This window comes from Oncorhynchus gorbuscha, unplaced genomic scaffold (assembly GCF_021184085.1).
Source record: "Oncorhynchus gorbuscha isolate QuinsamMale2020 ecotype Even-year unplaced genomic scaffold, OgorEven_v1.0 Un_scaffold_9266, whole genome shotgun sequence".
Classification (NCBI taxonomy): Eukaryota; Metazoa; Chordata; class Actinopteri; order Salmoniformes; family Salmonidae; genus Oncorhynchus; species Oncorhynchus gorbuscha.
The window spans coordinates 34-13002 of record NW_025752277.1 but is presented as its reverse complement, the minus strand read 5'-3'; the positions used below and the strand labels follow the sequence as shown (position 1 = coordinate 13002).

Here is a 12969-nt window from a genome sequence, read left to right as displayed (position 1 = left end):
CTCTCTCTCTCTCTCTCTCTGCATTAGAAGGATCTGTGTATCTTACTGTCTCTCTCTCTCTCTCTCTCTGCATTAGAAGGATCTGTGTATCTTACTGTCTCTCTCTCTCTCTCTCTCTGCATTAGAAGGATCTGTGTATCTTACTGTCTCTCTCTCTCTCTCTCTGCATTAGAAGGATCTGTGAATCTTACTGTCTCTCTCTCTCTCTCTCTCTCTCTGCATTAGAAGGATCTGTGTATCTTACTGTCTCTCTCTCTCTCTCTCTGCATTAGAAGGATCTGTGTATCTTACTGTCTCTCTCTCTCTCTGCATTAGAAGGATCTGTGTATCTTACTGTCTCTCTCTCTCTCTCTCTGCATTAGAAGGATCTGTGTATCTTACTGTCTCCAGTCTCTCCAAGGACAGCTAAATGCTAAATACAGGAGTCTTTCATACTCACTGTCAGCCAGGCTTGTCCCATGGTACACACACACTAAGCCTGTTGTTGTGTGTTTGTCCACAGCCATCCTAGGTGTCCATACCCTGGTGACCAGCACCCAGAGCTACGATGGAACCAGCAGTAAAGACGGAGGATACAACAGTGAGTACACAACCACAATGTAACCACAACACAACCACAATGTAACCACAACACAACCACAATGTAACCACAACACAACCACAATGTAACCATAACACAACCACAATGTAACCACAACACAACCACAATGTAACCACAACACAACCACAATGTAACCACAACACAACCACAATGTAACCACAACACAACCACAATGTAACCATAACACAACCACAATGTAACCACAACACAACCACAATGTAACCACAACACAACCACAATGTAACCACAACACAACCACAATGTAACCACAACACAACCACAATGTAACCACAACACAACCACAATGTAACCACAACACAACCACAATGTAACCACAACACAACCACAATGTAACCATAACACAACCACAATGTAACCACAACACAACCACAATGTAACCACAACACAACCACAATGTAACCACAACACAACCACAATGTAACCATAACACAACCACAATGTAACCATAACACAACCACAATGTAACCATAACACAACCACAATGTAACCAGTACACAACCACAATGTAACCAGTACACAACCGCAATGTAACCACAACGTAACCGCAACACAACCACAATGTAACCATTACACAACCGCAATGTAACCATAACACAACCGCAATGTAACCACAACACAACCGCAATGTAACCACAACACAACCGCAATGTAACCACAACACAACCGCAATGTAACCACAACACAACCGCAATGTAACCACAACACAACCGCAATGTAACCACAACACAACCGCAATGTAACCACAACACAACCGCAATGTAACCACAACACAACCGCAATGTACCCAGCAACACAACCGCAATGTAACACAAACCGGCAATAACCACAACCGCACAACCAACATAACCGCAATGTAACACAACCGCAATGTAACCACAACACAACCGCAATGTAACACAACCGCAATGTAACCACAACACAACCGCAATGTAACACAACCGCAATGTAACCACAACACAACCGCAATGTAACCACAACACAACCGCAATGTAACCACAACACAACCGCAATGTAACCACAACCGCAATGTAACCACAACCGCAATGTAACCACAACACAACCGCAATGTAACACAACCGCAATGTAACCACAACACAACCGCAATGTAACACAACCGCAATGTAACCACAACACAACCACAATGTAACCACAACACAACCACAATGTAACCATAACACAACCACAATGTAACCACAACACAACCACAATGTAACCACAACACAACCACAATGTAACCACAACACAACCACAATGTAACCATAACACAACCACAATGTCACCACAACACAACCACAATGTAACCACAACACAACCACAATGTAACCACAACACAACCACAATGTAACCATAACACAACCACAATGTAACCAGTACACAACCACAATGTAACCAGTACACAACCACAATGTAACCAGTACACAACCGCAATGTAACCACAACGTAACCGCAACACAACCACAATGTAACCATTACACAACCGCAATGTAACCATAACACAACCGCAATGTAACCACAACACAACCGCAATGTAACCACAACACAACCACAATGTAACCATAACACAACCACAATGTAACCAGTACACAACCACAATGTAACCAGTACACAACCGCAATGTAACCACAATGTAACCATTACACAACCGCAATGTAACCATAACACAACCGCAATGTAACCACAACACAACCGCAATGTAACCACAACACAACCGCAATGTAACCACAACACAACCGCAATGTAACCACAACACAACCGCAATGTAACCACAACACAACCGCAATGTAACCACAACACAACCGCAATGTAACCATAACACAACCGCAATGTAACCACAACACAACCGCAATGTAACCACAACACAACCGCAATGTAACACAACCGCAATGTAACCACAACACTGGCGTAATGTAACACAACCGCAATGTAACCACAACCAACCGCAATGCAACCACAACACAACCGCCAGTAAATCCACAACACAACCGCAAGTAAGCCGCAACACAACCGCAATGTAACCACAACCTGGCCATGATGTAACACAACCGCAATGTAACCACAACACAAACCCAATGTAACACAACCGCAATGTAACCACAACACAACCACAGTGTAACCACAACACAACCACAATGTAACCACAAGACAACCGCAATGTAACCACAACAGCCAACCGCAATGTAACAACAACACAAAAACAATGTAACCATAACACAACCACAGTTAACCACAACACAAACACACAAATCCATAACACAACCGCAACACAAACACAATGTAACCATAACACAACCGCAGTGTAACCACAACACAACCGCAACGCAACCACAACGTAACCTCAACACCCCCAACTTAAACACAGTTACCACCATGTAAACCATTGCACTACTAACCCCAACATAACCAGGGTCATATTTGGTCTTGGTTCCACCTGGTTGTTTGGTGACCAGTCCTCCTATATAAATGAGGTGTGATGGATACAGATGAATATGTTTCAGACGTGGTGAAGGGGGAGAAGATGAACCCCGTGTTTGATGAGCCTCCCAACCCCACTAACGTAGACGACACTCTGCAGAGGATCAAAAACAACGACGCTGCGCTGACGGAGGTTAACCTCAACAACATCAAGGTACACACACGTACACACACACACGTACACACGCAGACACACACGCAGACACACACGCACACACACTCGCAGACGCACACACACACACACGCAGACGCACACGCAGACGCACACGCAGACGCACACACACACACACGCAGACACACACGCTAGCAGACACGCACGCAGACACACACGCACGCACGCTTGCAGACACACAGAAACACACACATTTTATATATATATATATATATATATATATATATATATATATATATAATATTATATATATATATATATATATATATATATATATATATAAACTCACTGACACACACACAATGAGACAAGATGTGATTCTCCTGTATTTTCTTGGTGTTCCAGAACATTCCCATTCCCACGCTGAAGGAGTTTGCCAAGGCCATGGAGAGGAACACACACGTCAAGAAGTTCAGCCTCGCCCGCCACACGGAGCAAGGTACCCCATCGCTGTGGTGGGTGTCTGTCTGTCTGTCTGTCTGTCTGTCTGTCTGTCTGTCTGTCTGTCTGTCTGTCTGTCTGTCTGTCTGTCTGTCTGTCTGTCTGTCTGTCTGTCTGTCTGTCTGTCTGTCTGTCTGTCTGTCTGTCTGTCTGTCTGTCTGTGGGTGTCTGTCTGTCTGTCTGTCTGTCTGTCTGTCTGTCTGTCTGTCTGTCTGTCTGTCTGTCTGTCTGTCTGTCTGTGGGTGTCTGTCTGTCTGTCTGTCTGTCTGTCTGTCTGTCTGTCTGTCTGTCTGTCTGTCTGTCTGTCTGTAGGTGCCTGCCTGTCTGTCTGTCTGTCTGTCTGTCTGTCTGTCTGTCTGTCTGTCTGTCTGTCTGTCTGTAGGTGCCTGCCTGTCTGTCTGTCTGTCTGTCTGTCTGTCTGTCTGTCTGTCTGTGGGTGTCTCTGTCTGTCTGTCTGTCTGTCTGTCTGTCTGTCTGTCTGTCTGTCTGTCTGTCTGTGGGTGTCTCTGTCTGTCTGTCTGTCTGTCTGTCTGTCTGTGGGTGTCTCTGTCTGTGGGTGTCTGTCTGTCTGTCTGTCTGTGGGTGTCTCTGTCTGTGGGTGTCTGTCTGTCTGTCTGTCTGTCTGTCTGTCTGTCTGTCTGTCTGTCTGTCTGTCTGTCTGTCTGTCTGTCTGTCTGTGGGTGTCTGTCTGTCTGTCTGTCTGTCTGTCTGTGGGTAGGGAAGAAGTGTGTGCAGGTTTTTGCTCCAACCCACTCCTAACTACCCCCCCTCCTCCCAGGCGATGAGTGAGATGCTGAAGGAGAACAAGTCGTTGCGGAGTCTCAACCTGGAGTCTAACTTCATCACCAGCGCTGGTGCTGCTGCTCTGGTGGACTGTCTCCGAGACAACGACACTCTGACTGAGATCAAGATAGACAACCAGGTAACACACACACACACACACACACACACACACACACACACACACACACACACACACACACACACACACACACACACACACACACACACACACACACACACACACTGACTGAGATCAAGATAGACAACCAGGTAACACACACACACACACACACACTGACTGAGATCAAGATAGACAACCAGGTAACACACACACACACACTGACTGAGATCAAGATAGACAACCAGGTAACACACACACACACACACTGACTGAGATCAAGATAGACAACCAGGTAACACACACACACACACTGACTGAGATCAAGATAGACAAACCAGGTAACACACACACACACACACACACACACACACACACACACACACACACACACACACACACACACACACACACACACACACACACACACACACACACAGACTGAGACTCAAGATAGACAACCAGGTAACACACACACACACACACACACACACACACACACACACACACACACACACACACACACACACACACACACACACACACACACACACACACTGACTGAGATCAAGATAGACAACCAGGTAACACACACACACACTGACTGAGATCAAGATAGACAACCAGGTAACACACACACACACACTGACTGAGATCAAGATAGACAACCAGGTAACACACACACACACACACACACACACACACACACACACACACACACACACACACACACACACACACACACACACACACACACACACACACTGACTGAGATCAAGATAGACAACCAGGTAACACACACACACACACACACACACACACACACACACTGACTGAGATCAAGATAGACAACCAGGTAACACACACACACACACACACACACACACACACACACACACACACACACACACACACACACACACACACACACACACACACACACACACACACACTGACTGAGATCAAGATAGACAACCAGGTAACACACACACACACACACACACACACACACACACACACACACACACACACACACACACACACACACACACACACACACACACACACACACACACACACACACACACACTGACTGAGATCAAGATAGACAACCAGGTAACACACACACACACACTGACTGAGATCAAGATAGACAACCAGGTAACACACACACACACACACACACACACACACACACACACACACACACACACACACACACACACACACACACACACACACACACACACACACACACACACTGACTGAGATCAAGATAGACAACCAGGTAACACACACACACACACACACACACACACACACACACACACACACACACACACACACACACACACACACACACACACACACACACACACACACACACTGACTGAGATCAAGATAGACAACCAGGTAACACACACACACACACACACACACACACTGACTGAGATCAAGATAGACAACCAGGTAACACACACACTAAATATACACACACATCACACTAAATACACACATACATGATCACACTAACTATACACACACTAAATACACGCGTACATGATCACACTAACTATACACACGCTAACTCACTACAGGGGTTTTTGACCAATTTTCCAGGATGGTAAAACGTTTTCAGCTGGAACTTAAAACCAGATCTAAAGTAAACAGAGAAAGATCATCTAACAGTCACCGGACATTTAGCACGTCAGGGAGAATCTAGAATTCAAAAACATTTGTCGTGATGTGGGGCCCCTGTTCATTTAGTTACAACGTTTGAGTCACTCAGATTGCTTAAGACATGTCAGCCACATGGCAAAATGTGTAGAATTCAAATGTTCTCTCAGCCACATGGAAAAATGTGTAGGATTCAAATGTTCTCTCAGCCACATGGCAAAATGTGTGGAATTCAAATGTTCTGTCAGCCACATGGAAAAATGTGTAGGATTCATGTGTTCTCTCAGCCACATGGCAAAATGTGTAGGATTTAAATGTTCTCTCAGCCACATGGCAAAATGTGTAGAATCGCAGGAAAATAACTTTAAAACAGCTACATTTTGTCACTGTGGTCAACAGGAGGGCATCTACAAAATGTTGGTCGGTGACACACTGTTGACTTCTCCAGGAGTCAGACCAAGCGGAGTGTGTGTGGTTCTTGATGTGTGTGTGGTTCTTGACGTGTGTGTGGTTCTTGACGTGTGTGTGTGTGTGTCTCTACAGAGGCAGCAGCTGGGGACTTCAGTAGAGATGGAGATGGCTAAGATGCTGGAGGACAACAACAGCATAGTGAAGTTCGGCTACCACTTCTGTCAGCAAGGCCCACGGGCTAGAGCTGCTGCTGCTATCACCAAGAACAATGACCTGAGTAAGAACACACACACACACACACACACACACACACACACACACACACACACACACACACACACACACACACACACACACACACACACACACACACACACACACACACACACACACACACACACACACCATCACTCAGCTTTTAGGATTGGCCTCTTTTGGGTTCAGGGTATGATACAGTATGTACTCCTACAGTATATTATACTACAGTAAGACTGACTATAACACAGTATATTATACTACAGTCAGACTGACTATAACACAGTATATTATACTACAGTCAGACTGACAGGGTTACCATAACACAGTATATTATACTACAGTCAGACTGACTATAACACAGTATATTATACTACAGTCAGACTGACAGGGTTACCATAACACAGTATATTATACTACAGTCAGACTGACTATAACACAGTATATTATACTACAGTCAGACTGACAGGGTTACCATAACACAGTATATTATACTACAGTCAGACTGACTATAACACAGTATATTATACTACAGTCAGACTGACTATAACACAGTATATTATACTACAGTCAGACTGACAGGGTTACCATAACACAGTATATTATACTACAGTCAGACTGACTATAACACAGTATATTATACTACAGTCAGACTGACAGGGTTACTATAACACAGTATATTATACTACAGTCAGACTACAGTCAGACTGACTATAACACAGTATATTATACTACAGTCCGACTGACTATAACACAGTATATTATACTACAGTCAGACTGACTACAACACAGTATATTATACTACAGTCAGACTGACTATAACACAGTATATTATACTACAGTCAGACTGACTATAACACAGTATATTATACTACAGTCAGACTGACAGGGTTACTATAACACAGTATATTATACTACAGTCAGACTGACTATAACACAGTATATTATACTACAGTCAGACTGACTATAACACAGTATATTATACTACAGTCAGACTGACTATAACACAGTATATTATACTACAGTCAGACTGACTATAACACAGTATATTATACTACAGTCAGACTGACTATAACACAGTATATTATACTACAGTCAGACTGACTATAACACAGTATATTATACTACAGTCAGACTGACTATAACACAGTATATTATACTACAGTCAGACTGACTACAACACAGTATATTATACTACAGTCAGACTGACAGGGTTACTATAACACAGTATATTATACTACAGTCAGACTGACTATAACACAGTATATTATACTACAGTCAGACTGACAGGGTTACCATAACACAGTATATTATACTACAGTCAGACTGACTATAACACAGTATATTATACTACAGTCAGACTGACTATAACACAGTATATCCTGTCTAAAGCCCTGGGCCTCTCTCCTCTTGTCCTGTCTAAAGCCCTGGGCCTCTCTCCTCCAGTCCTGTCTGAAGCCCTGGGCCTCTCTCCTCTTGTCCTGTCTGAAGCCCTGGGCCTCTCTCCTCTTGTCCTGTCTGAAGCCCTGGGCCTCTCTCCTCTTGTCCTGTCTGAAGCCCTGGGCCTCTCCTCCTGTCCTGTCTGAAGCCCTGGGCCTCTCCTCCTGTCCTGTCTGAAGCCCTGGGCCTCTCTCCTCCTGTCCTGTCTGAAGCCCAGGTCCTCTCTCCTCTTGTCCTGTCTGAAGCCCAGGTCCTCTCTCCTCTCCTCCTGTCTGAAGCCCTGGGCCTCTCTCCTCCTGTCTGAAGCCCTGGGCCTCTCTCCTCCTGTCTGAAGCCCTGGGCCTCTCTCCTCCTGTCTGAAGCCCAGGGCCTCTCTCCTCCTGTCTGAAGCCCTGGGCCTCTCTCCTCCTGTCTGAAGCCTTGACTTCTTCATTAGCATAAGGCTGGTTTGAGTACTTTGTTAGCATAAGGCTGGTTTGACTATCCGTTAGCATAAGGCTGGTTTGACTATCCGTTAGCATAAGGCTGGTTTGACTATCCGTTAGCATAAGGCTGGTTTGACCACTTCGTTTGGTTAGCATAAGGCTGGTTTGACTACTTGTTAGCATAAGGCTGGTTTGACTACTTCTAGCATAAGGCTGGTTTGACTACTTGGTTAGCATAAGGCTGGTTTGACTACTTCGTTAGCATAAGGCTGGTTTGACTACTTCGTTAGCATAAGGCTGGTTTGACTACTTCGTTAGCATAAGGCTGGTTTGACTACTTCGTTAGCATACGGCTGGTTTGACTACTGCTAGCATAAGGCTGGTTTGACTTCTTCGTTAGCATAAGGCTGGTTTGACCTCTTCGTTAGCATAAGGCTGGTTTGATCTCTTTGTTCGCATAAGGCTGGTTTGACTACTTCGTTAGCATACGGCTGGTTTGACTACTTCGTTAGCATAAGGCTGGTTTGACTTCTTCGTTAGCATAAGGCTGGTTTGACCTCTTCGTTAGCATAAGGCTGGTTTGATCTCTTTGTTCGCATAAGGCTGGTTTGACTACTTCGTTAGCATAAGGCTGGTTTGACTACTTCGTTAGCATAAGGCTGGTTTGACTACTTCGTTAGCATAAGGCTGGTTTGACTACCCGTAAGCATAAGGCTGGTTTGACTTCTTCATTAGCATAAGGCTGGTTTGACTACTTCGTTAGCATAAGGCTGGTTTGACTGCTTCTGTTAGCATAAGGCTGGTTTGACTACTTCGTTAGCATAAGGCTGGTTTGACTACTCCGTTAGCATAAGGCTGGTTTGACTACTTCGTTAGCATAAGGCTGGTTTGACTACGCCGTTAGCATAAGGCTGGTTTGACTACGCCGTTAGCATACGGCTGGTTTGACTACTTCAGTTAGCATAAGGCTGGTTTGACTTCCCGTTAGCATAAAGGCTGGTTTGACCTCTTCGTTAGCATAAGGCTGGTTTGATCTCTTTGTTCGCATAAGGCTGGTTTGACTACTTCGTTAGCATAAGGCTGGTTTGACTACTTCGTTAGCATAAGGCTGGTTTGACTACTTCGTCAGCAAAGGCTGGTTTGACTACTGTTACTTTCAGATGGTTTAGCATAAGGCTGGTTTGACTACGCCGTTAGCATAAGGCTGGTTTGACTACTTCGTTAGCATAAGGCTGGTTTGACTACTTCGTTAGCATAAGGCTGGTTTTGACTACTGTTAGCATAAGGCTGGTTTGACTACTTGTTAGCATAAGGCTGGTTTGACTACTTGTTAGCATAAGGTTGGTTTGACTACTTACGTTAGCATAAGGCTGGTTTGACTACTTCGTTAGCATAAGGCTAGTTTGACTACTTCGTTAGCATAAGGCTGGTTTGACTACTTCATTAGCATAAGGCTGGTTTGACCTCTTTGTTCGCATAAGGCTGGTTTGACTCTTCGTTAGCATAAGGCCGGTTTGACTACTTCGTTAGCATAAGGCCGGTTTGACCTCTTTGTTCGCAGGATAAGGCTGGTTTTGACCTCTTCGTTAGTAAAGGCCGGTTTGACTCTGACGGGGCTGGTTTGACCTCTTCGTTAGCATAACGCTGGTTTGACTCCCACGTGGGCCGGTTTGACTCTGACGGGGGCCGGTTTGACTCTGACGGGGGCCGGTTTGACTCTGACGGGGGCCGGTTTGACTCTGACGGGGCCGGTTTGACTCTCTGACGGGGGCCGGTTTGACCCTGACGTGGGCCGGTTTGACTCCGGACGTGGGCTTGTATGCACTGTAAAGTCCTAGGTTTGGACTCCTCTGTCTCTTCTAACCAACACGGACTGTTTTAGGATTGTTTGGTCACCATGTTGTTTACTGTGTTTTGATCAGGTTTCTATCTCACTGTACAATTCTCCTTGTCCTCTTCTCCTTGTCCTCTTCTCCTTGTCCTCTTCCTGTCTTCTTCCAGTCCGCAAGAGGCGAGTGGAGGGGGACCAAGGGGCGGAGCCTGTCATGTCTCCCAGACCTGTCCCGTCGTCTCATCTCGCCGTATGGAATACATTTTCAGCCAATCCCCTGGTCTCATCTCACCGTGGATGTTAAGTCTTGTGCCAAAACCCGGAGCAAGGCGCCCTCAACCCGACAGGGACTGTGAGTCCCAAATGGCACCCTTGTTCCCTACGTAGTGCACTACTTTTGATCAGACCCCTAGGGGCTGTGATCGTGCCCTATAGAGAATAGGGTTCCATTTGAGACGCAGTAACATCATCTATCTGAGGAGAAGAGAAATAACTGGAATAGCCCTCTCTAGTACCTACATATCTATACACACGTTGTTGTTGTTATTATTATTATTGTTTATTGTACTATTGTCAGAACTACAGCTGTACATCTTATTGTTTAGTTTTTTCAGTTCATTTCAGGCGCTTTCTTTTTTTATTTTTCTCTGAATGATTTATTTTCTTTCTTTTTTTATTTTTCTCTGAATGATTTATTTTCTTTCTTTTTTTATTTTTCTCTGAATGATTTATTTTCTTTCTTTTTTTTACTGTGTTTAGAGCAACATGAACAGTACTGTAATCTAACCAAGTAACCATGGTTTTAAACATACTATCCTAACCTCTGACCTCTAACCCTACAGTGGTATAGGGCCCTGACCTCCAACCCTACAGTGGTACGGACAGGCCTCCTAGCTAGACTGCTGTATCTCTTGGTTCTGAAAGCTCTTGGTTCTGATCAGTGTTTCCTACACAGGGGGAAGAGAGAGGTTGATGTGATGGGTTGTCCTGGTAGGGCCGTCTGTTAACCTCCTGGGGTGGATGTGGTGGGTTGTCCTGGTAGGGCCGTCTGTTAACCTCCTGGGGTGGATGTGGTGGGTTGTCCTGGTAGGGCTGTCTGTTAACCTCCTGGGGTGGATGTGGTGGGGTTGTCCTGGTGGAGGGTCCGTCTGTTAACCTCCTGGGGTGGATGTGGTGGGTTGTCCTGGTAGGGCCGTCTGTTAACCTCCTGGGGTGGATGTGGTGGGCTGTCCTGGTAGGGCCGCCTGTTAACCTCCTGGGGTGGATGTGGTGGGTTGTCCTGTAGGGCCCTGTTCCTGGGGTGGATGTGGTGGGTTGTCCTGGTAGGGCCGTCTGTTAACCTCCTGGGGTGGATGTGGTGGGTTGTCCTGGTAGGGCCGTCTGTTAACCTCCTGGGGTGGATGTGGGTGGGTTGTCCTGGTAGGGCCGTGCCTGTTAACCTCCTGGGGTGGATGTGGTGGGTTGTCCTGGTAGGGCCGCTCTGTTAACCTCCTGGGGTGGATGTGGTGGGTTGTCCTGGTAGGGCCGTCTGTTAACCTCCTGGGGTGGATGTGGTGGGTTGTCCTGGTAGGGCCGTCTGTTAACCTCCTGGGGTGGATGTGGTGGGTTGTCCTGGTAGGGCCGTCTAACCTTAATGTGGTGGGTTGTCCTCCTGGGGGTGGATGTGGTGGGGTTGTCCTGGTAGGGCCGTCTGTTAACCTCCTGGGGTGGATGTGGTGTCCTGGTAGTTGTCCTGGTAGGGCCGTCTGTTAACCTCCTGGGGTGGATGTGGTGGGTTGTCCTGGTAGGGCCGTCTGTTAACCTCCTGGGGTGGATGTGGGGTTGTCCTGGTAGGGCCGTCTATTAACCTCCTGGGGTGGATGTGGTGGGTTGTCCTGGTAGGGCCGCCTGTTAACCTCCTGGGGTGGATGTGGTGGGTTGTCCTGGTAGGGCCGTCTGTTAACCTCCTGGGGTGGATGTGGTGGGGTTGTCCTGGTAGGGGCGTCTGTTAACCTCCTGGGGTGGATGTGGTGGGTTGTCCTAGGGCCGTGGGCGTCTGTTAACCTCCTGGGGTGGATGTGGTGGGTTGTCCTGGTAGGGCCGTCTGTTAACCTCCTGGGGTGGATGTGGTGGGTTGTCCTGGTAGGGCCGTCTGTTAACCTCCTGGGGTGGATGTGGTGGGCTGGTTAACCTCCTGGTAGGGCTGTCTGTTAACCTCCTGGGGGTGGATGTGGTGGGTTGTCCTGGTAGGGCCGTCCTGTTAACCTCCTGGGGTGGATGTAGGGTTGTCCTGGTAGGGCTGTCTGTTAACCTCCTGGGGTGGATGTGGTGGGTTGTCCTGGT

General features: G+C 46.4%; 1 protein-coding gene across 1 annotated transcript; it reads left to right on the top strand.

The window, feature by feature from the left end:
• Positions 1-390: 390 nt before the first annotated feature.
• LOC124030111 (tropomodulin-3-like) lies at positions 391-10897 on the top strand (the record flags this gene model as incomplete). The annotated part of the gene is made up of 6 exons (XM_046341595.1): positions 391-580; positions 3118-3248; positions 3612-3676; positions 4443-4629; positions 6829-6973; positions 10818-10897. Coding segments are annotated over 6 exons (798 nt in total), but the record flags the coding sequence as incomplete, so codon positions are not given.
• Between the last annotated feature and the right edge of the window lie 2072 nt (positions 10898-12969).